We start from the raw sequence: 26116 nt of genomic DNA, 5'->3' as shown, positions 1-26116 counted from the left end.
CTCCTAAACTGGTCTACCTCAAAAAGGGACCATATTTTCAGCTCAACCTATCTCAAGAAGATTGCTGTGAGGAAAAACAAGTGTATTGCCTTGAATGCCTGAATTAAAGCTAGTAAGTAAACAAGCACAAAGTGCCCTGAAATTTAGGTTAAGGTGAACAGGAATTAAGATTACAAGGATGTTCAAATATTCAAATGTTTACTTTGGTGTGATGAGAATCTGTGCAAACTATCATTCTAAAGACACAATGCAAAACAACATACCCTCCCCACCATAGTGAAATGAGATGCTTTTCATGACTGCAGGCTTTTCCTTGGCAGTTCTAGCATTGGAAATGACTTCTGCGGTTGCATATTTTTGGACTGAACTTAAGCCCCATGGGAAGGTAAATTGTGCCATCTTTGTACCTTGACAAGGTAAAGCACATTCTCGCCATGACCTTATTCCTCCAAACCATGGCTATCTCACATACCTTCTATTAAAGATAACCATGCTGTCAATGTGGAAAAAAATCAATGTGTTTTTTTTAAAAAAAACTGATTTTTTAAAAATTTACATCAGATTTTTAAAAATTTAAATCAGATTTGTTTATTTAAATCAGTTTTTATTTTATTTTTATCAAATTTATTTTAATAAAATGCTTTTGGAGTAAAAATCTATCTAAATATAGTTTTCTATTTAAGATACATAAATAATCAGCATGAAATGGAGATTAGTTAAGTAGCATGAGGCTATATATTCTGCAACATTGGGACCATCAGTAAGTCAACAGCGGGTCAGAGAAGTAGCAGAAATGACAGTTGCTCTTTAAAAATTGTGATTTAAATTGAGTTGATTTAAATTAAGTCTTTTTACCAGTGATTTAAATCATGATTTAAATTGACTTAATTTAAATCAAATCCACCCTGCATGTGGTTCAAATAATTTATAACATGTTTTCAAATGTAAATTCCATCGAGATCACTGTAAAATAGTTCTAAGTAACTATGTGCAAACTAGCAAATTTGAGGAAAATAAATGAAAATTTACCTGAAGAACTATTCAGTGTTGGGTTCTGTGACAATAACTGATCATTATTTATAGTTAGTGTTGTAGCAGGTGATTGATTAGTGATATTAGGTGCTGCCAATCGTAGGTTCCCATTCAGCTCATTGCTGCCAGAGGAAATGTGTTGAATAAGGTCTTGGCCTAAATGGAAAATGGAATTGTTTAGCCACTTCAGATCTAAGTTCCCCTTTCCTTTTTCAGTAACAAAGCCCTCAGCAATTAGTGCCATCATGAAACTTTATACATTTTAATATTCTTTAAAATGAACAATTTTTCATTTCTGAAATAGAACAGTTTATGTAAAAACTTCAGAATCAAAGTTCAGTATGGCTGAGCTCTACCTTTAAAGGGAACACTGCATCCTACAGTATTTTAATTTACACTGACAGGATCAGTATATACAGAGAGCATATCTCTAATGAAATAAAGCACATGATTATTGTCACTTGTATAACAAATTGAGGAACAAGTATGGTAAATCTTGTCAAGTTCAAAGTATATAGTTATGAATTATTTCACAATATAAACTGAATATTGCCAAATATATGGAAGAAATATGTGAAGCAGAAGCTGCAGTAAAAAACATTCTATAAGGTATACTCAATCGGTACTAATCAGTTAAAGATCAAGAACATTTGTACAAAACTTACTACAACATTAAATTTGTAACCCCACCAAATATAACCCCATCAAAAATACCCTAAATATTCCACCTAAGGTAAAACTGCAAATGAGTATGTTTCATTAAAAAGTTTCAATGGAGAAGAATCAGAATAATTTCACAATAATACTTGCCAGATATAGTAAGGGTGATCTCTTGAGGGGTGCCTGATGAGTTTGTAGTGGTTGAACTAGAAGCATGAGTTAAAACATGGCTCAGACCAGAACTATTTATTGTCAGTGTAATCTCATGTTGACCATTGGCAGTTGATACCATTCCCTGTGAAGTCATAACTTGAGAGAGATCCTGTGAACCTGAACATGAGTAAAATAAACTAAATGAAAGTACTCAGGCTTTATATTATTCATATTTAATGTTATAACAGTGTCGGACATGTAACTGAAAAACATAAGGGAGCTGGCTTTGATACATATCACATAATAATGGTTCCGCATAGATAATCCTAATCACAATAGTAGAAAAACAGGTGCTCTATCTGTCTTAGATCTGAAGGAGTAAGAAGGTTATTTGTGACTCTTGGGATTAATCTGGAGAATTTTCTTCCAGACTTCTCCAGGTGACCATTTGTAGAACGAGGATGTGCAGAATCAAATCTTTGGTTTTTCAAATGAACTAAGCAATCATATTTTAAATTATTTAAGCAAATAAAAGATAGAAAAATATCCCTCAGTTCAGAACTCAGAGATAGGCCAGCTTTTTATCAGGAGGATCACAAGTGATTTCAGGGTGATATCCCTGAGAGAAGTGAGTTGAATTTCTGGCTGCGAGCATAAGATGGCCCTATCTTGATCTATTTTAGAAATTTTTATTAATAGAAATATATCTTTTACCAGATTATAGTGGTGTGATTATAAGATAGGAAAATAAGAGGAATTTAGATAATTTTAATCAAAGAGCTTTCAGATGAATCTGCTTTTCTATTATATTTACCTGAAGTAGTTGTAGTCAATACAGATTCTTGCTCAGCCATCGGCCCCATTGTCATATTTGCTGAAGAAGTAACATTGGGCTGTAAGGACAAGCTTGACAAAGGCTGTATTACCACATTTGCTGCTGACACTGTACTTTCTACTGTCTGTAGGGAGGAGTTCTGAGGCGCCAAACTGGGATCTCCTGTTAGCTGCTGGGTCAGTACATTACCCTGTTGAAGAGTCTGTTGCAAAAGACTGGGATCAATCTGAAAAGAAACAAGTCCGATAGGAATATATTCCATTTTTATTTTCCAAATCCGAGTATAGTAAAACTATAATACCCAAGCAACAAAAGTTGGCACATCTCACAGATAAATAACTTGTTCAATCTTACAAAAGTTGGATAGTTTTAATGTTTTATGGCAATGTTACATTGGTTTATTTCAAACATTAACCAACAATTGGCAGGTAAATAAAATACAAATTCTGCCAGAAGTTGTATTTTGTGAATCTGAGTCATTTCATTTTGCTTTTTAGCATTAAAAGATCTAAAGATATGCACTCAACAGATTCCACCCGAAGACCTTTTAGAATTATTTTTTTAAAGTTGTGTCAAAGTGTCAAGGGTTATTTATAAGAAAGCTTCTGAACTCTACATGAACGTGATTAACTTTCTTAGAAAATCAAAATGTTGGACAGCTGCAGGTCAAGGGATTTCTTTTCACAGTGCCTCATCACCTGATAAAAACTTTCAAATATAAAACAGGAGAGATACTAGGTCAGAAAGATAACAAGAAACATTCTCAGCAAAATGACATGATAAATATGATTGATTTTTCACATTTATCAATTCAGCTTTCTAAGTCCTCTTTTAGATGGATGCCTATAACATTCTCCTAGCATTCAAAACTTTTGAGTAATTAGGTAGAATTAGGAATCCATATTCTAAATAAGTGGGCAATAGAATAAAGAAAATTACGCAAAGAAAATTATTTGTAGGAAGGAGAGAAAAACGGCACTTAAACACTATTGAAACATTATATGAAAGATCTGGAGATTAAAAGCAAGGATTATAACCATTTGTCTATGCATAATTTATTTAACAGCTTATGAAGGATAATATAGAATAAACCCACCTGTAAAGTAATGTTGTTAATACTACTAGGATCTATTCCAGAAATTTGAACATTTTGTCCAACCAAGTTGGCAGCAAGTTGCAACTGTATTCCTTCAAGGGTGGCCAAACTACCATCTGTCAAGGATAGAGTTAAATCACCTCCAGCTACCAAAGAAAACAGCCATATTTTTAAGATTAAACATGAATTAATCCATATTCTACATCAGTGAATTAAGCAAGCTATACTACAATAATTAAAATTGAAAACCTAAAGACGCTTACTGAGGAATGCCCCTTACTGAATAATGAAATCTTCCTTTTAAATAAATATGCAATCGCGCATAGTGGTAATACCAATAAAACCAAAAAATTGATACTGTGTATTTTAAAAAGTGCCAAATTGATTAATCCTGATTGACTGATAGCAATGAAATCAGAGTGTGCATTCTATATATACAAATGAATTTAAGTAAATGAATGTACATAGAGTGGGAATGACACAAACTAAATGCATACATACTAAATGGCTAAAACTATTTGTACCAAACTATTTGTATATAATGCATCTACCAGAATTTATGGTTTTCAATAATTTTGCTACTGGTATTTATAGCACTGTGATTTGCTGCTAATTTTATGAAGCAACTGATTGGATTTTTAAAGTATTTTATCATTCTCTTCAATTTAGTAGTTATTATATTTTATTTCCAAGATATCAATAATCATATCTTAATGTAAGGAAAGATAGAAATCCTATAATCATCAAAATAAAATTGCATTTTTTTCTTATATAACCCAAGCGTTTCCCTGCAAAAAACCACAATGTCCTCTATGAATGACTTTGAAACACACCTGTCAATCATAAATTATAAACTACACAAAGATGAAGAGACTCAATTAAAACATCTGTGGAAGCCTCTGTTCAGAGACCCCAAGCATCTGTACCATCATGACTGTACCATCATCTGTCGTGAAAGTAACAGGAGATGCAGAAGAGTTTGATTTCACCTTTCTCAAAACTGACATGCACACACACACACACCGGAAAATAGAATGAAACACTTCCATGTTTACCTGACATAGAAGCAGGAAGGATAGCTTGACCAACGATACTTTGCTGGAGCAAATTTTGGTCAAACTGGCCTGTCAGCACAGAGTTATTCATGATGAAAACGTTAGAATCATTTGTGGTTGAATTCAGAAGATTGACTGGCTGTAGACCTTTGGCTGGAGCACGAGAGCCAGCTTTCCTGGCTTTCTTGGCCTCGGATTTAAAATGGCACTGTATATGAGTCTTCCTGCGTCCAGAAGTCCGAAACCTCAATTCACAATGAGGACACTTAAAAGGCTTTGCTCCAGTATGTAGACGCATATGAACTTTCAAACTCCCTTTTGTAGAAAATGAATTACTACATACATGGCAGCTGAAAAGTTTCTGACCTGGAGAATAATGAAATATACATTATTTCTGATCATATATAAATTTATGCTAGATTTTGTTTGCACATTAAACAACCTGTATTAATGTTTTATAGTATTTGATAAAAGAAATGTTTAAAGACTTCCTCCTAAATCGTAATCTACTCCTAAATTTTCGAGCTTTGGAAAAAAAACAAACCTTTTAGGTCATAACTAGACAAAGTCTGCTATATTGGCTTAACCACTTTCCAAACAAATAAGTGGAGGAAGAAGTGGATGTGGGGAGGGAAACCAAACAGTATACTTAAATATTAAAAGCTAAATTGTTAATTCATTAGAAAGTCAAGTATCTTTCCCAGATTAACAGCCTAATATACAAGGTATAATATATCTGATGTTCACTCATTATTATCTAATATTATTGTCTAATTAATTTGGGAGTGCTCATGATCTTACATACCTGTGTGTGTTTTTACATGACAGTCCAAAGTCGACTTTACAGTAAAACTTTTTCCACATTCATCACATTTGTAAGGTTTTTCTCCTGTATGGATACGTACGTGCCTGCCAAAGATATTTATTCTAATCATTATAAGGTATTTTATGTTTATTGAAATAGCTAAGAAGTTTCAGTTAGGCTTCATCTTGAGTTAGGCCTCACATTCCTATAGAATTACTTTACATTCAATGTAGCTTAAGCACACAGTAAAAACCATTTTTTTCTTTAATTCGCCTACAATATAATATACTTTCCAAACTTGATTCTGAATACAGATTAGGAGATACATATTATAAATAAATTCACAAGGGAGAAGAAATTGCTATATACAATCCACTTGTCTTTAATTCTGAGTCAATTGTTATATTACACCATGTTCTCCTATACAGCATTAAATGACTTTCACTTCCTCTATTGGGCTGGGGGGGTGGGGATTTTCAGTGTTTTTATAAAATGCATATAATCCTGTATGGTATTATCAGTTGTACTGACCACCTGGATGTAATATATGTCTAGTTTCACCCTTATTAGGACTCATCAGACATACACCTGATGAGTCTCAATATGCATGAAGCCAATCACATACTGCCTCCCAGTGGTTAATATAACTTTTTAAAGTAAATAATTATTTGAGGAAAAATTATAATCTGAATAGAAGAGGATGATAAAAATAGTATTTAGCCAAGAAGTCCATAGACTAGTTGTCATTGAAGTAGTCAAAACTAGTGTTTTGCTACAGATGATCACAACTTTTATGAGAAAACCATTAAAATGTCAACTATCTGTGTGCATTTAATCGTATCATTGAATATAAACTCTTCAAAAGTAACAAAATCTGTGGCTTTTTACTATCACTGCTTAAATCCAAAGAACCTGAGATAATAAAGGTATATCTACACTTTACTGCAAAATGCTTTCAAAACTCGGTTTCAGTATGACCAGCTTCTAACTGGAAAATAATGTCATCAAAATATTGAGCATGCAGTTGGTACTGCACTGATAGACGAGTCTCTGCCAACATTGAGAAGTTAGACTGTCTTGTAAAGAGTTATTCAGAGAGAGTACAAACTAGTTGGTGTGGCAGGTGGTACCCATTTGCTCATGCTTATACGCAGATGATGACTGGAAGGTTACCTGCCTCTTCCTTTAAATTAAGGATGAAAGAAAGTAAACTGCTAAGTAATATAATTCATATATCAAAACTAAAAAAAAAATCTACATATTCACTTACCTAACTAAGTCACTAGGTTTTTTAAAGCTTTTTGGGCAGTAAGTACAACAATTGGCATATTTTGGTTCAGCCTCCATTTCCGCTTGTTTGTCTTTGATTTCACTAATCCTGTCCTTTTCTGCTGCAGACTGGACGAGAACTTTTTCAGAGACAGTGGCACTTTCCTGAGGTCTAATTTTTGCAAGTTCAGCTGTTTCCTCCTCTGTGAATGTGATAACACCCGGCCTAGCTTTTCGAGAGCTTGCCTTTTCAGATGATGCCTCTTCCTCTTCTGCATAATTAAACAGAGAAGCAACACTTTTAAAGACCAGTAATATCAAACAAACTTCTTGGATGTTAATGCAGACGCCAATTATTCATAGCAATTATACAAAAGTGCAGATACTCCAAGGTTAAAGGGCATCAGAGATGTGTCTGCAAGGTCACTATATGATCTACATCAATACTACAATACTGTGATGCATGTTCTCTTTCAGATTACAAAATTTATACAATTCCCGGCAAAAGAAATCCTATAATTTTTATGCTAAAGAACATTTACAGCTAATTCTCAATTTACAACAATTGAGACCAGAATATTTTGAGCAAAGTTTCTGAGCAAAGTGGTTGCTAAGTGAGATGCCCACCACTGATTTGTTCAATGACTGCAATCCTGACACTCCCAATTGTGATTGTTAAGTGATCTCCCAAGTTGTTAAGAGACAGAACAAAAGATCTGCCTACTGAAAACCTCCTGATAGCCCACCAAGGGCTTTCCCTCCCCTCTGTGCACAAAGGATTTCAGTTCCGCTCTCCCCCCACCCCCTTGCAACCTTCTCTGCTGGCTTCCCCACTGACTTTCTGGGGAAGCCAGGAGAGAAAATTGCAAATGATGATCACATGATCACAGGGAGCTTGATAACTGATTATAAAGGTGAACCAACTACCAAGTACTGAAAATACAGTCATGTGACAGGGAGGAGGAGATCCAATATTTTACAACAGCCAAAAGTGTTTTAGGAGTTTTAGACCATTCTTTCCAAGGCTGTCATAACTTTGAACAACCAGTCATAAGTGGAGGCTAACTGTAATATGCTTTTTTGACACACAGAGACTGTTGCTTACCTCCTCCTGCTACCTCTCCACCTGTTGTTGCTGTTGAAGACACTGTCTGATGCTTTTTCATGTGTTTTTTGCAGTGAACTGTGGTTCTGAAACTTTCATCACAAAATGGGCACTTGTAGGGCTTCATACTCATATGAGTTGTCATATGTCTAGTAAGGCTTCCATTGGTGGTGAAGGAAGTATTACAAATACTGCAACTGAATGCTTTAACTCCTAGGCGGGAAAGGGAGGAAAGTTAATAGAGATAGTAAATAGTGGTTATATAATTTGTCTACACATCAAAAATGATACAAAACAAAGGCAAATGTGAAAACATATTCTGACTTTCACTTTGTTCCACAGATGTACTGTATTTTTCGGAGTATAAGATGCACCTTTTTTCCTCTAAAAAGAGGCTGAAAATCTGGATGCATCTTATACACCGAATACAGCATTTTTTTTGCCTCCTAAAGCCCCGCTCCCTTCACCAAAATGGTGTGCATTGCTTTATGGAGGCTTTCAGAGAGCTCCTGGGGGCTGGGGAGGGCAGAAATGAGCAAAAAATGGGCTGTTTTTTGCTCCCCTCCCCCAGCCCCCAGCAGCACTCTATAAGCCTCCATAAGGCTATGCATGCATTTTTTTTTACAAAAAGGCCCATTTTTCAGTTTTTCTACCTACCTATCTATCTACACTCTCTCCCCCTACCTACATACCTACTGTATTTCTCTCTCTCTCTCCTCTCTCTCCCTTTATCTACCTACCTACCTACCTACCTACCTACCTACCTACCTACCTACCTACCTACTCTCTCTCCCTCCCTACCTACTGCATTTCTCTCTCTTTCTCTCCCTTTCCATCCCTCCATCTACCTACCTACTTTTTTAAAAAAAAATGCCTCTTCAAAACCTGGGTGTGTCTTATACTCCGGTGCGTCTTATACTCCAAAAATACAGTATTTATTTTTATTTACTCACATAATTTGCATTCAGCTGCAATATAAGGTTATTCCTCTACAAAAGTATTCAAAACAATCCTATAAAATTAGGGTAATAGACTCATTCTGTCACCAAATGAGCTTCAGGCCGAGTGAGGATTTTAAATGTATTCTCTCATTATTACTTCAGTGTTTTCAACAGGTCACTATGCTGATACTGCTTTTTGTGAATTTATACAAGATTTTGGAACTGGTAACTATTCCATCCGTTAATTAAACGGTAAAAGCCATATACATTCCACTTTCTGGAAATGGTCACAATCACCTACATATATCTTTTATTTGGATTGCACAGCAGCTTTCAATAGGTTATTATTGAAATGGATGAATTAAATACAGATAATCATCGATTGCAACAGTTCGTTTAATGACTATTCAAATTTACGACAGTGAAAAAAAGTGACCTATGACCATTTTTCACACAACCGTTACAGCATCTCCATGGTTATGGATTAAAATTCAGATGCTTAGTAACTGACTCATGTTTATGACTGTCACAGTGTCCTGGTGTCATGTGATCACCGCTTGTATCCTTCTGCTTTGCTTTTAGCAGTCAATGGAGAAGCCAGATTCACTTAACAATCATGTTACTAACTTAACAGCTGCAGTGATTCACTTAACAACTATGGCAAAGAAAGTCATAAAATGGGGCAAAACTCACTTTAAACAACTGTCTCCCTTAGCAACAGAATTTTAGGCTCAATTATTGACCTAAGTTGAGGACTATCTATATCTCCATGCTTGATCCCATTGTGCTGTCCATTTTAAGCAAGCTAAAAGGATTTGCAAAGGAACCAAATATTACCAAAATTTCATTACCTGTATGTGTTTTCTCATGAGATTTAAGAACTCCGGAAGAGACAAATCCCCGGCCACACAGTTGGCATTTATAAGGCTTCTCCCCAGTGTGTGAACGTACATGCTGCTTCAAGTGGCTAGATTTCTTGAAGCCCTTATTGCAATACTCACACCTATTAAAATGAAAGTTTGTTGAATAAAATGAAACAAAGGCATTGATGAATCCTAGGAACATGTGAAAACTTTAATTACAGTTTCTGACTTAATGTTAGCAACACTTAGATATTATATATAACTACCATTTGAAATATGACATACCTGTAAGATCTTTTGCTTTGATCATCATTATCTTCCAGAAACTGTGAACGCTGGCCATGCATCTCAAGGTCTGATGACTGATCTTGAACTAACCGGGTAGCCTGGTATCAATACATTGAAATAAATCTTTTAAATATATAATGGATAATAACCTCCGATTTAGGCCATAAGGCAGAGGTATCAAACTGGCAGACTGTGGGCCGGATGTGTCACGCGCAGGACAAGCCCACCCCAGCGAAGGGAAAAAGTGTCACAATACGTGATTTGATGGCAACGTGACACGGCAAGTTTGACACCCGTGCCATAAGGGTACAAGGTTTAAACCCAAGTGATTCCAAAATGCCATAATCCCATTCTCAGCACAAATTATTTTTCTAATTTAAATAAATGTTAATTTTGGAGAGAGGAAAATAATCACATATAGGTTGCTTTTCTATCAAAATGCATTTTCAAGATAGCTAACTATACAATACAGAACATATCATCGAAACATAAAAGCATATAAAAGGGATCCATAAAAAAGGGATCCAACAATTACCGTATTTTTGGACTATAAGACGCACCGGTGTATAAGGCACACCAAGATTTCAAAGAGGTAAGTAAGGAAAAAAAGTTTTTTTCTTCCCCCGCCCCCAGGAGCACTCTGCAGATTTCAGCAGGGCTGGGGTAAGGCAAAAACGCCCCCATTTTTCACCAAAATGGGGGCATTTTTGCCTTCCTTCAGCCCTGCTGAAACCTGCAGAATGCTTTTAAGGGTTGGGGGAAGGCAAAAACACCCCTATTTTGGTGGGAACCGGCCTGCTTTTTGCCCATTTTTCACAAATATGAGATGCGGGGACAGGGCTTCAGGAGGCCAGAAAATGGCTGTATTCGGTGTATAAGACGCACCAACATTTCCATGAAAAAAGTGCATCTTATACTCTGAAAAATATGGTCACTTTAACTTTAACTGGTAAGTCAATCTAAAAGTAAAGGTTTATCTGAAAAAAAGTATGAAGATATAACAGAACGAGAATTCTAACATCTGTTCCAAATGTGGATTTCCAGCATTTGGCAGAAGCAACTGAAAAGGCTTTCTCTAGCATTCTTTATAGCGGAAGTGTTTTTTTTTTAAATATCCTGCGTACAGGTTTTCATTTATAGTCATAACAGGGCCTAGGCACAGATTTGTAACCAATAAATAATAAGGAGTCATAACCTTAATTATAACTGGCTCTGATGAAGAATTTCACTGCAGTATAATATAGGCAGTCATCCAAATGAGATGAATTTAGCAGAGATTTGATACAAAACCAGTAATGTATATAACTAGTACATTTAGTTATATAAAATAATAGACACTGTTGAAATATGATGCATCACTGTTTGGTTTTGTAACAGCAGTGCCTCAGATAAAAAGTCCATATAGAGAGTGGTAAGGATAGCTGAAAAAATTATAGAAAGCTCACTTCCCATTATTGAGGATACTGCTTATAAGCGTTATGGGCTTAGAGCTCATAGCATTGTTAGAGACCCCACACAACCAGTTTACAGTCTGTTTCTGTTGCTCCCCTCTGGGAAGAGGCTTCAAAGTATTTCTAGCAGGACTACCAGATCCTGTAACAGCTTTCTTCCCTATGCCATCTGTCTGGTAAACTTGCAAGATTCATTTTTCTTGCTATGTACATGTATACATCCAAATTAGACTGTTCTGTTTCTCTGTATCACATAATATATGTGGATATATGCATAATTTTGTATTTATTTATTTATTTTGTCATGTTCATTGGAGGTAGTGACCCTTTGAAAGCTGCATGCAATGAAATTACATTTTAATGTATGCTGATCAGTGTACATTGAAAGTGACAATAATACCTATTCTATTCTAGTTTTCTATTCTATTCTAATCATGAAAAGGCAGTTTTTGACATAAGAAACCTAATTCTTCAAAAGCACAATAAATCCTCCCAAATAATTCCTAAGTTATATCTGTCTTTTGACTGCAATCTTATCCACATTAAGTTTCTATTAGTTCTCCATTACCAAGCCAATCCATCTAAATCAGCTATTACATTCAGCACAATCTTCTGAAATTGGATCCAAGGGTCTAATTGGATTTCTAAGACTTGGCAAAAAGATGCCCCTGAGGCCTTTCCCAACTAGACATGCTATGGCTCTGTTTTTAAATACCAGGGTTCAAGAGACTGACGAGAGACAGACATACAATTATTTCAGTTCCTGATGCTGATCATCCATCAGAACTACTGCAGTTCATTATTAGCCTTTAAGTCACATAAAACCAGATCTAAATCTCATCTAAAATCTCATCCAGAGCCCCAAATCAGAAACAGCACAAATAATTTCTTCAATCTTTTAATTAATACTTACTACGTTGATAGTATCGGGGGCAGGAACCTGAAGCAGACTTGGTTGATGGTAGCTTGTTGAAAGAGCCTGAGATTCAAGAGTGCTTGAATCCTGAAGCTGTTGTACTGCTGGAAACTGACTTGGTTGACTGTAGCCATCATTTACTGTAAAACCTGGTACAAATACAAATGAACAAAACAACCCCCTATTTTTTTGTAACACAAACACACCTAAAAAAATAATCCTTCACAACTCAGGTTTTACTAACTGAGCTCTTTAGCATGATTCAAGTAAAATGGCATCTTGAAGTCAGCAAACAGGATTGCAAGGAAAATCCCTTTCCAGATCTCTGACAAATGACAAAATATTTACTGCTGACAAGAAAAGTATATAAACATTGTTCCAATATGCTTGTGTGGCAGATGATGACACATTTTCCTCAGTACAGACTATCCTTCTCTTTAAATATAGATGCAAATCAAAATTGAAAGAAGATTGGTTACATATAGCATCGATCCTGAAAGACAAACTCCTTTCCCCCCCCCCCCCCCTTCCATTCAATCATGTTCAATTCTCAGAGACTGACTGGTCAATTCTCTGCAGTTTCTTCGGCAATTTTCTTTTTTAGATGTGATTTTTGCCATTGTCTCCTTTCTAGGGCTGAGAGAAAGTGACTAACCCAATGTAACTCAGCTGGCTTTGTGCCAAAAGCAAGACTAGAACTCACAGTCTCTTGGTTTCTAGCCTGATGCCTCAATTGGTACACCAAACTGGCTTTCATAGTAAATATCATGAAAGAGGAATTCCTTATTCAGAAGGACACATATAACTGGAATATAGAATGTGAGATGCATGAAATAAGAGAAACCTGGAATTATGAAGTAGGAAATCAATATTTCTAAATTCGAAGCTTTGGAAAAAAGTTAACATAGATAGGGATAGGGATCTTTAAACCACATTATACTTATATAGAGTGGCGCAGTGGCGCAGTGGTTAAATGCAGCACTGCAGGCTACTTCAGCTGACTGCAGTTCTGTAGTTCGGCTGTTCAAATCTCACTGGCTCAGGGTTGACTCAGCCTTCCATCCTTCCGAGGTGGGTAAAATGAGGACCCGGATTGTTGTTGTTGGGGGCAATATGCTGACTCTGTAAACCGCTTAGAGAGGGCTGAAAGCCCTATGAAGCGGTATATAAGTCTAACTGCTATTGCTATTGCTATATTATCCAAAGCATGAGACTACATGAAAATATGAAGTGACAATGATATTAAAAAGGCCACTGTCAAATGCATGATTTGATATAATCCAATACATATCAGAATCGAATCAGAAATTAACATGTAGTAGGTAAAAATCAATTTTATGTAAATGTAACCAATTTTGTTGTATTTATTTTGTACAATGACAATAAAGACCATACTATACTATAAATGGCCATCTATTAGTGGCTACCTAGTGGTGAAAGACAGTGAGGAATATATTTGGACTGGGTAAAAATGTTTAACCTTGGCGATGTTGCTCTGTGGATGGAAATCAAGAGATCACTGGAATGTCTTTGGAATAGCTACAGATTATCGCTAGAGATAGTGTGACATAGGGAACATGTGTGGTCATGCCAACTTAATGTCATCTAATCAACCCTACATATATGCTATAGAAAAACAGGGATCCATAAAATCGGCAATATCAAACGAATAACAATGTAATAATAGTTCATTATTATAATAATGGCTATGGAAAAATAGAAACTATATTTGCCAAACCTAGAAGAAAAGAACAAATCTGGAAACATTCTAAGAATTTACTAAATGGCCAAAGTTAAGGTCACTTACCTTTCATTTTCCTTCTTTTTTACAGTAATCTCCACAGAACATAAATTGAAGTTTCCTTTAACTCAGAGCCATTCAAATTTTGAATTTATGTACACATGCATGTGTCTAAGAGGTTGACCCGGTACCCTTTATCTTCCTTGTTACCCACCAAATAAAGCAGGAATAAATATGGACATAAGTGTGTGCACTAATCCAAGGAAAAAATAATCAGGCATCAATTCTCCTCATATTGAATCTTCAACCTAGAGCCGTGATGGCGAAGCTATGGCATATGTCCCAGAGGTGGCACGCAGAGCCCTCTATGTGTGCATGTGTGCCATCACCAGGTGCTCTTCTGGATCCCAGCACGCTGTCCAGCTGGTCTTTGTGGGCAGCTGAAAATGGCCTGAAAATAGGCTGAAAAATGCCTGAAAACGGCCCCAAAAATAGACTGGTTTCCAGGCCATTTTTGGGATGTTTTTCAGGCCAAAAACAGCCCGAAAACAGCCCCCAAAATGGTCTGAAAAATGCCCAAAAAACAGTCATGCACACACCGGCCAGCTGGTCTTTGAGTTTCCGGTGCTCCACCGCACGCACATGCCTGTGCATACATGCGCATTCCGGTTTTGGCACTCGGTGCCGAAAAGGTTCACCATCACTGACCTAGAGCATTGTTTCCTCCTTTTAAATGATGCAATTTACAAGTGTGACACTGCACACTGAAAAGCACTCTCTCTTTGAAATCACTGTTTCTCTGCTACTGCTTCCTTTTCTTAGAAAGAACAGAGTTCCATTAAAAGTAAAGAACTGTTGAAAATGCCTGTTGCAAAAACCTTCCATATTTACTTGTTACAAAATCAATGGCTACCATTGACCTGGAAGTCTTTAAAGCAGATTCCAATTTTTTTTGCTAAGTGTTATTATGTGGCAGCTGAATCTGAGGGCTTTTTATTCTTCACAAAAGGCAAATTTGAATAATGAAGTCTTGGCTGCATAAACCAACATATGCACGAGGTTTATATGAACCACTTTTTAATCCCTTTCTGCTCTTCAGATATATTGAAAAACCAATCAGGAAGCCTTCCATTGGTTCAAACTGGGAAAATTGTGGTTAATAAATTCTTATATCAGGATATGAAATCCATCTTTAAAGCGGATTTAAAAATCATTACATTTAGAAATAATGAATGGCCAATTTAGATTAAGAATCACAATGAGTGGTTTCCAGACTGTTAATTGTTAGTATTACTACCAAAGTAGTATTATGACCATGTCAGACAAAATAAAAAAGGAGAAATACAAGGTCTTTTTTGAAAATAAAATAGGTAGGAGAAAATAATAAAATACATATCTATTAAATAAAAAAAATGAAATTTTGGATAAATACTTCGCCTTTACATAAAACCCAAATCTGTTCAATATAATGGATTTTAGCTGCACTGCCTACTGTTAGCTGTTCTGCTCAGAATTTATATATTACAGTCAAATAGAACAAGCTACGATCCAGGTCTCAATGGGATATTGTTTCAAATAGGGATTTAAAATATCTAAGCCTAAAGGGGGTATAGAGTTGATAGTTGAACAAAGCCCGAGCAGTATCTTTGATGGCTGGGGTACCACATATAGAAATCCTTTCATGATGAAACAAGTGATGAAGCACCCATATTTAGCCATGGAATTCAGCAATTCAACTCTTGCTGTAGACCTTGTTAGGAATTGCATGAAACTCATTATTTTTCAATTTGGAAATTGGTTTTGTTTTTAGCCAGCCAATGTAAATAGCTTTTTTTTTTCTTTTTTGGTCAATCTGGGTATTGATATCGAACACTGTTAATTTTTTCCTTTGCCCAGGTGATTTGAGAGTAAATATTTGATGGAAAGCAATAGCAATAGCAATAGCAGTAGACTTATATACCGCTTCATAGGCCTTTCAGGCCTCTCTAAGCGGTTTACAGAGAGTCAGCATATTGCCCCCAACAATCTGGGTCCTCATTTTACCCACCTCGGAAGGATGGAAGGCTGAGTCAACCCTGAGCCGGTGAGATTTGAACCGCTGACCTGCTGATCTAGCAGTAGCCTGCAGTGCTGCATTTAACCACTGCGCCACCTTGGCTCTTTTTCTTAGGAAAAAGCCCATGCTGTAAAATTAACTTTGGCAGGTCAACTTACCCAGGAGGTAGGCTAAGCTATCTGTTCAGCTAATACTTGCATATGACATTAAATCAGAATTTTTAAATTATTGAAAAAGTCATAGTGTTCAAATTGATACTAAGCTATAATGGTTGGGTTTGCTAAAATGAATTTACTGACAAACCACAATCTGGATTAATGTCCTATCTGAATCAAATGGCAAATAAAATAAAATAAAATTGAGCACATGAAATTTATATTTATATCCTGGTTTATTAAGCCATGGTTCAATAGACCAAATTTATTAATCACAATGTGGTTAATAATAGGGTCAACAGTTAGTGTGAGTCATTTATTGTTCTATGCAGAGAACAATAGTGGAAACAGTGAGAAGTTGATTTTGTTCACGTCTAAAAATCAATTGTTTAAAAGAGAAAAAAAGATCGGCATTTTAATTCTTAGTATTCATGGAAGAGACAAAAGTATTCAAATCCTGTATGCTCTGACAATGATTTTATTTTAAAATAACATGTATGTTTCAGCACTTGTATTCATAGAAAGAGTTCCCAGAACTAATGAATCTCCTGTTTATAAAACAGAAAATACAATAATTCTCCAAACAAAACTATGTAATGAAAAATATTAATGAAAGAGCCTTTATAATATTTAAAGAAATTGAAACTGATACTAATACATATATGTATGTATGTGTGTGTGTGTGTGTGTGTGTGTATATATATATATGTATATGTATGTATATGTATATATATATATATGTATATATATATATATATGTGTGTGTATATATATATATATGTATATATATATATATATATATGTATATATATATGTATATATATATGTATATATGTATATGTATATATGTATATGTATATATGTATATGTATATATGTATATATATATATATATATGTGTGTATATATATATATATATATATATATATATATATATGATGTATATATATGTATATATATGTATATATATGTGTATATATGTATATATATATGTATATATATATATATATATACATATATACATATATATACATATATATACACATATATACACATATATATACATATATATACATATATATACATCATATATATATATATATATATATATATATATATATATATATATATATATATACACACATATATATATATATATACATATATACATATACATATATACATATACATATATACATATACATATATACATATATATATATACATATATATATAGTGTCACAACCCCTGGTATGCCCAAATATGGGAGGAAGCCTACTGCTTCCTTTCTCTGTCTTAGTGGCTTAGTGGTTAACACATCTGCCTAATATGTAATATAGCCCAGGTTCGAATCCCAGTAAGGGTATGGCTAGGCTCTTGCAGTGAGAAAATATCATATATTCTATACTCTGAAGAGTGCAAAAATAATCTACCAAAAGGCTGTAATGTAACAATCATAGTTATAACAGAAGTCATTTTAATGATTCTGCTCCCCTTTTCTTCCAGGAATAGTTCCTCACATCACATATGTACTATTTCTGAGTGTTATCCTTATGGATCTTAAAGCTGTCCATCAGGAAGACCAACTATGACATGTAAAGAAGAACTGTGGAAACAACAGGAGAAAAGCGCCAACTTGAAGTGTCATCTAATAACAAAGCAGGTAATGTTTTTCCTATGGATCAACAATACCTAAAAACAATGTTGTCTATCAGAAGTAAAGAAACAAAGAAGTAAAGAAACAATGACCTGAACTGAATTTTCCTCTCTGACTAGTAGAAAGAAAAATGGGAAAGAAACACATATCCAGACAAAGGGATAGGGGCCACCATTTTAAATGCATGTGTCCATACATACCTACCTGAAATTCAAAATTTCTGAAGGGCTCCAGGAACTTCAAGGAAACTCCAAAGTATGGAAAATCTGTAGAGGGTATTCCAAGTTGAATAGAAATTGTGTACAACATACACTTTAATTATTCCTTCTCTAGCATTTTTAGGTATTTTCATTTTAAGGTCCTTGGTCAAAGATAATTATTTTTTTAAAGCAAAAACCGCACCAATGATTCAGTAGGCATTCTAATTATAAATGCAAAAGGATGGATGCAGTTTTGTATTTTATGCAAATTTATTACTGCTGAAGATCAATCTAGCTCAAGACCCCAGCACAACCAGTGTACATAAAAACTAAAAACCTTTAGAACACTACTTGGGGCGGTGTGTGTGTGTGTATATAGGAAATTGCCGTGCTTTCTCTTGTTGGAAGCTTCTATTATGATCCTACCTCTGTCTAAGGAGAATTTTCATCTACAAAGTATTATCATCTTTGGATGGAAGATGGAAGATAAACTTTTAAGGTTCCCAGATTAGCAATTAAAAATAAATAAATAACTGGACTTTAGCCTCTAGCGATGCAAGTATGTAAGTTCTTATTGCCTTCTATATATGACATTTTGGAATTGAAATAAATTGCTCATGAAGCTTGCAAGTGCAACAAAAGTACTGTCTGACACTGTTAAAAAGGCTGTACCTTTACCAACCTTGTGATAATCCTTGCTGATCAAACGATTGCTGTACGATAGTTTGCTGCTCAAACTGGTTTATATTTTCTTGCAGTGCATGCTGGGATGTCACAAATCTATCTGAAATTAAATATATATATTTGAAAAGGAAATGACATTAAGTAGTTCAGTAGTTGCTGCGGAAGCTGTTCAACAAAAAAGAAATCCTTGATTTAACAGACTAATGGAGAAAAGCAAAATATCTGTTAAATTTCCAAGTGATTTTACCCATGCATAAAAAAGTGACATACATGGATAGATTGGCAGACAATATTTCATAGAGATATACACTGTATAGACAAATGTTATGAGTATTTTTACATCGCTCTAAAGATATCTACATAGGACAAATTCTGTTTTTTGCTTCCAAAGTTCACAAACAAAATACATTAAATTGGGGGTTACTTTAACTGAAAAAAGATGGTGAGTAAACAGGAAATTATAAAAGTCTAATTATTTTCTACTTTGATATTAAGTGAGTCTGCCACTTAACTATTATTTACATTTCATTTATCTTCAAAGTATCTTTGAAATGCCGTAAAAGTGCTGCTAAGAAAAGAAATTCCAAATCTGGAAATTGGAAATTTAATATACACTTATCCTCTTTTCTTAGAAAAAATCTTGATCCAGGCACTACAATACTTAATTAACATCTTAGCTCAGGGGTGTCAAACTGGCAGTCCACGGGCCAGATGCATCACACACAGGCCACACCCATCCCAGCTTCATGAAGGGGAAAAATATTACAAAATGTCACATGACAGCAACGTGATGCCGTGAGTTTGACACCCATGTCTTTGCTCATTGTTATCACCAATGATACAACCCTGTGGATTTTAATCCTATAAACAGTATACTCAATAGTTTACCTTCCTCTTGACCTAATGACTGATCAGTCAACTGAGGCCTGAGTCCAGCTTCTTCAGTGTCAACAACCTGCTGCTGTTCTAAATCTAAAATAGCTTCTTGATCTGTTGCAACAGCTTCAGTTTGCTGCAACTCTTCACTTTCAATTTCCACTTGCATTTGAGTCGAAACATGTATATTCTGCTGATCTACAGCTGTGTCATCAATGGAAGCAGCTTGCTGATGTTGCTGAAGCTGCTGGGCGAGCTCATACCTAGAAGAAAAGGAAGAAACATTTTTGCAATGTCAACACATTAGAACTTTGGATGCATTATGCAATGCTATGTCTCTAAAGAAGGCTCTTCTTTAATGTTAGAAAAGGTGGAACAAAAGGACAACCAAAGTAAGGTGGATGGACTCAGTAAAAGCAGCAATAGGTAAATAATTGAAAGACCTGAAGGATTAGGTTAGAGACAGATCATGGAGAAAATCTATTTATGTGGTTCCCAAGAACTGAAACAAACTTGATGTAATATAATCAAATCACTCAATATATCTAATTTGAGACACTTCCTGAATTTCCCCACTCTGCCCACATTTCTACTTCTGCTATACTATAGACTTGAAAGTACTAATGAAGCTAAGAGAACTAACAAGGAATTAATTAATAAGAAGTTACCAAATTAGCAGAAAGAAATATATTTAGCAATATTATAACCACAATAAATATATTTAAAAATCAAGTGATAATTAGACTTTTTGCTTTTTCTCATCCTGTTATTTTCACTTTTAAACTGATCTACTCATTAAAAATAGTTGTTTGTAATTCAACCTAGGTTCCCAGTCTCTGAAAAAAAATGCCCTAAAAGTTCTTTCAAAAACTTGAATTCACTGGCAGGCCCCATAGAATTTCAAAAGAGCCACCTTATAACAACTGGAATTAATTATAGTTCAGGATTGAATTTCAAGATATACAAACCTGTGCGTTTTCATATGTTTTTTGCAGTTTAATGAGGTTTTGAATGTTTTTTGACAATATGGGCACATATAGGGTCGAAGGTCATTATGGATACCCATGTGCCTCCGCAGACTCCCGCCAGTGGTGAACGCTCCATTGCATATAAGACACTTGAATGCTTTTAATCCAGTGTGGGTTCGAATATGTGCTTTTAGCACTCCTGCTGATACAAAGCCTCTTCCACACTGAGAACATTTGAATGGTTTTTCACCCGTGTGTGACCTTTGGATCACATCAAAGAAAATCAAAGTCAGAGGAACAGATAAGGGAAATAAATACTAAATAAATAGCAATTAAAAGAGAAAAGGAGACACATAAATTATGAGAAATGGCACCTGCAACAATCTCCTATTCAAATTCCTACTCTATTCCCTTTTCTCTTATTTTTTTCTCCTCTTAACCCCAAATCGGGATTTATCGCTAATTATGCTCAGCAAATTTTAAGTGCTCATCCATGGTTTATCTTTTGCCTTGACTATTCTTTTATTTTTATTTTTTTTGGTATTTCAATGAAATTCAGTTAACTGAGAACTTCCCTTCTTTGCACTGACATGTCTTCGAATACAATAAATTTCATAGGTGCAGCAAAATTTGTAACGTCATCTTTGGCAGAGATAACACATTTTCTATAGTGAGATAAGAAGTTTTCTGTTTTGAAATATTTTCCATTCTTAAACTCCTCTAATTCAGAAATATGCCTAGATCTCTTCCAAATCTCTTCTGGTAACTATAAAGTCCATTGCAAAACATATTTTTTTCAGTAGAATTTACCGGATATGTTGTTTAAGATGACAAGACTTCTTATAAGCTCTGTGACAGTAATAACATTTGTATGGCCGGTCTGCTTCATTCACAAAATTATTATTGAAATAATTTTGGAAAAATTGGCTATTCCTTGGTATTGGCTGAATAAGACCTGCAGAAAGAATGGCAGATTAATGCTATTTTAAAGGGGAAAAAATCCTTCCAATGTTTATTATATTCTGGTTCCTAAACAGAAATCAAAATTATGTTTTTTCATAATTACTTTTTTCCCCCCTTAATGTATATAAAATTCTCAGGACAGCAATACATTGTACTAGGGCTAGGCCAATTATCATTTTCAAAATTAAATACTTTAGCAGTAACATTATTCAATGTATCAGATTCAGAGACATATTGGAACTTTCAAACACCTGTGATTATGAATGCAGCAACTTCTTAAAGCAGCCATGCCTTTTCTAGGAGCACATGGCTGTCCTCTGCCTCTTCCATGCAGGTCTAGGAACCAGACACATTTAAGAAAATGAAGGCTGGTTTTACTTTTGTAAGCACACCCACTCTGAAGCGACATTTTGTCTCTAAAGGTGCAGCATAGCACTAGCCTTTAATTTATGTGAATAAAATATTTATAAATTGGGTCATTAGAAATATTCCTATGTATCAATTTTAAGAACCCTTTAAAAAAAAGAATGTACATTTTCAATCGAAAATATTAATTTCCCCAAGACTAATTATTAAAACTTACTAGGCTGCTTAAATATCAGGAGATATTTGCAAATGTGAATACTTATTTTCTTATATCTTCCTACATTAAACTTTTGAAAAACAGGTAGTTTGCCTTTTAATAAAATTGTGTATTTGTAAAGCTCCTGAAATATAAAGGAATTTAGCTTATACACAGCACAACATACTGAATATATACCCTCAATAAAACCCTGCAGATTAGATCTGTCCAAACTGTTTAAAATAAGGCACATTTTCAAAAGAGTTAAAGAAGCTATGCTAATTGTGACTGCCTAGAAAATTTCCTCCATACAGATTATTTTCAAATGCTTTGCAAAGCCTTATTAAATATAAATACACTATATCAGAATAGGTACTGTATTTTATCTGCACTTTATTTCTTTCTTGGCTAAGCAGTCCTGGCACACTAGAATGAAACTGCTTTTCTAATTATATTTCTTACATAATCATAGCTAAACCATGGAAGAATATTTTCTCAAACTATCTGAATCTAGTGTGATCAAATATGCACATTTCTTTCACTTCTACTCTCTTCTAAATAAATATTGAAATTTCTTCCAGCAAAATTATGTTATACACTTTACCTAAATCTGTGATGAGGATTGGTTCTTGTAAAGGAATATCAGGTACTGGCACATTGCTCTTGCCTATTCGAATTTTGGCAGGTTTCCGCTGATGCCGCATCTTTCTCAATTCAGTATGTTTAAAGTGGGAAGCAATGTGTGTCTTTCTGTGACCTGAAGTTCGAAACTTTTTGTCACAGTGTGGACAAGCAAAGGGTCTAATACCTACAAAAGACAAAGAGATTACATCTTTATTCCAACTTCTAAAAATAGATAAAAAGTTGATAAGGTAAATAATCAAATATGCTTAACTCATTCAAAAGCTTTACCATAAAAAATCGATTATTTATAACTAAACTTATAATATTACCAAGACAAAGCCTGCTTTCCCCAGCATAGATGGCCTTGTAGGATTACGACAGAGAACAAATGCTTTCCACAAAAATACAAGCTTCACTTATCCACTCCTTGCCCCAATGTGCAACATGCAGAACAAACAAAGGACAGCTGTATATGTAAGTTAAAGATGTGCAAGGTAACTGCTCAAAATCTTCCCTCTGAGCATAGAAGGTACTCCAAAAATCCTGAATGGCCCAGGCCTTCACCAAAGGCTAAAAATAGAGTTTTCCCAGCACCTTAACTAAGATGCCTGCCTGTATGAGATAAGGATAAGGCTTCAGATAAGGCTCCAAAGGTGTTTTTCCAAAAGGCAACCAGGCTTTCTTCCAAAAAGTCCAGGTGCCTTTTGGAAAAACACCTTTGGGACAATCATGACGATTGAGAATCTCCATAGACACTTTAAATAAGGTGTTGCTTAAGGCTCCACAGTAGCCAAATTAGATCCAAAGTCTCCACCACTTGTCTGCACAAACACTGTAATATGAACCCAGAGAAAGTCAATAGTACACAATTTATAGTTACATTGGTCCTTTCTTTCTGGATTGATGCATATTAAATTTAACATACGTAAGCAACAGTTACATTTTACAATGAAAACATGACACTGTTGGTCCTGCTGTGCTATGTTTGATCTGAACACAGCTGACAAGCAAATAGGGTTATGACACAGAAAATGTTCATTTTTTTTTTGCTAAGATTAAAAATAAGCAGGGCTTCAAAACATTAGAAGTCCAGTTGCAAGACTTTTTACCTGTATGCAAGCGAATATGTACTTTCAAACTTCCTGAGGTAGAAAAGCACTTCATACAGTACTGACACTTAAAAGCCTTAATTCCCGTGTGCGTTTTTATATGCGCTGTGAGAGTACTCTTCACAGCAAAGGCCCGGAAACACTGTGGACATTTGAATGGCTTTTCATGAGTGTGAATGCGTATATGCCGTACGAGATCACTGGGCTTTTTAAATTCCTTAGAGCAGTATGGGCAAATATGCCATCGTATTCCATTCTCCTCACGTATGGAACCTGAAATATAATTTTAGAGTAAACAATTTGAAAAGGTTGACATGCTAATTGTGAAAGGAAAAAAGAGAGTGGAATTTGAAATGCACTGAAGGTTACATTTTGGCAAATGTCATCTAGCAACTGTGACATTAATTGGTAGACTGAATTGCTCACTATTAGATAAATAATGCTTCCATGAAACAGTCTGTTATAGCTACACTATGAATTAATAAAAGTAAAGGGTTCTGTAAGTTGACTTGAGATCTGACAGCAGATCCTGTAAAGGTATGTCTGCATTTCTTCCTGGATTATATTTTTCCAGATCTCTCTAGACTTTCACAATGCATTCTGGAGAGACACCCTTTGACAACATTCTCCAAATGATTATGCAGATTTTCAGGGCACTCTTTGTATCTAGAGGAGACTGCCCTTTCTCTCAGCATGCATAAGTGTGGAACAGGGGTGGATTCCAGCAGGCACTACTGCCAGTTCACTCGTGGGCGCGCTGCGTGGACATGCATGCTTGATGTGCGCATGTGCAGAACTGAAAAAAAAGATGGCAGCACCTACGGTGCCACCCGGAGAATCGGTTTGGGGCGTGGCAGGCCTGGGTCGCTGCCAGTTCCAGCAACCCAGGCCACCAAACCACTACCGGTTCAGCCAAACCAGTCCAAACCGGTGGGAACCCACCACTGGTCTGGAATAGAACCTGGGGCAGAACGGAGGGCTTTCTCCTTATTTTTTTCATCTTTTCCTACCTGTTTAGAGGTCAGCTTGACTAGGAATGACCCTTTACAGTACAGTACAGTATGCCTGGATCCTACAATTTACTAGATATCCTAGCTCTAAATAGAAAATAGTTACACAATGCAATGTCTATAGAGACTTTTTTTTACTTGAGAAACCTGTCAAATAGTGAACAGAAAGGATATATTCAGCTTGTAGTATTATACAGAAAGGCAACCAGCAGTGATAATGCTACGCTATATATTGCTAAATAATGCTTACACAGTGTATGTTGCCATTAATGTGTGAAATGTGGCATTTTATAGAACACTAGGAAATTTATAGAATGCCAACAAATGGGACATCAAAGTATGAAATGTTTAATATTTCACACATTTCCTATGCTTTCCATGCAATGCCAAATGGCAAACCGGCAAAGTACGAACTACTCCCGCTAAAATGCCATTCTAGCCTTCCTTGTTGCAACAAGTAGATCAATAACCCTAACCCAACTCTGACCCTAACCCTTTTCATGACTCTTTTTTCATACTTTGCCTAAATAGTTCTTGTCATTTTGCATAATGCCTAGGTATTATACATATATTAAAATAACAGTCATTCCATACTGTGCCTAAAAATGTCATGCATTCTATACAGATTTCCTAGGCATTCTGTACAATGCCAACTTTTCACACATTGATGGTAACATAAATACTAATAAATATTGCTTATGTATACTGTAGTGGACAGAATTAACCTTTCACCCTTACCAGGTAAAAATGGGGATTTTTTCTTCAGAACCCTTTTCTCTTTTTTATCTACTTTCTCTGGGTTGTCTTGCTCTTTAACTTGTTCCGTATTGTTGGAGTTGACTTGATGGCCAGAGAGATTCTGAGAATCTGCAGTTTCTTCTGGACTTGGAGGAGTCTTCGTTTCACCGCAGTCTGTGTTTGCTGAAACTGGTATTGAGGATAGCCCACTATTTTCCAAGGCTTGCTAAGACAAACATAATGAATTAAACTGAGAGCAAGATTCACGTGGAACTTTCAAATAGACAATAATATTTTAAACTGGT

General features: G+C 35.3%; 1 protein-coding gene across 2 annotated transcripts in view; it reads right to left on the bottom strand.

The window, feature by feature from the left end:
* ZNF236 (zinc finger protein 236) overlaps window positions 1-26116 on the bottom strand; it is a 58155-nt gene that overhangs the window by 16688 nt on the left and 15351 nt on the right. Inside the window, exons 10-27 of one of the 2 annotated variants that reach the window (XM_014072934.2) lie at window positions 25812-26037; window positions 24064-24336; window positions 22935-23138; window positions 21616-21760; window positions 20806-21066; window positions 19850-20100; window positions 18960-19061; window positions 12467-12618; window positions 10100-10200; window positions 9803-9954; window positions 8011-8223; window positions 6907-7177; window positions 5637-5740; window positions 4832-5197; window positions 3777-3922; window positions 2660-2906; window positions 1843-2022; window positions 1030-1188 (exon numbers count right to left, since the gene is read on the bottom strand). In XM_014072934.2, coding sequence (XP_013928409.2) covers window positions 1030-1188; window positions 1843-2022; window positions 2660-2906; window positions 3777-3922; window positions 4832-5197; window positions 5637-5740; window positions 6907-7177; window positions 8011-8223; window positions 9803-9954; window positions 10100-10200; window positions 12467-12618; window positions 18960-19061; window positions 19850-20100; window positions 20806-21066; window positions 21616-21760; window positions 22935-23138; window positions 24064-24336; window positions 25812-26037 — 3553 coding nt within the window. The remainder of the gene's footprint in view (window positions 1-1029; window positions 1189-1842; window positions 2023-2659; window positions 2907-3776; window positions 3923-4831; window positions 5198-5636; window positions 5741-6906; window positions 7178-8010; window positions 8224-9802; window positions 9955-10099; window positions 10201-12466; window positions 12619-18959; window positions 19062-19849; window positions 20101-20805; window positions 21067-21615; window positions 21761-22934; window positions 23139-24063; window positions 24337-25811; window positions 26038-26116) is intronic. The other variant, XM_087707335.1, reaches the window with a different exon arrangement.

Source organism: Thamnophis sirtalis, unplaced genomic scaffold (assembly GCF_051295495.1).
Source record: "Thamnophis sirtalis isolate CommonGarterSnake01/CBP01778 unplaced genomic scaffold, rThaSir2_p1.2 scaffold_2, whole genome shotgun sequence".
Taxonomy (NCBI): Eukaryota; Metazoa; Chordata; class Lepidosauria; order Squamata; family Natricidae; genus Thamnophis; species Thamnophis sirtalis.
Note: the sequence above shows the minus strand (reverse complement) of the source record. Positions and strands in the feature narration are given on the sequence as shown.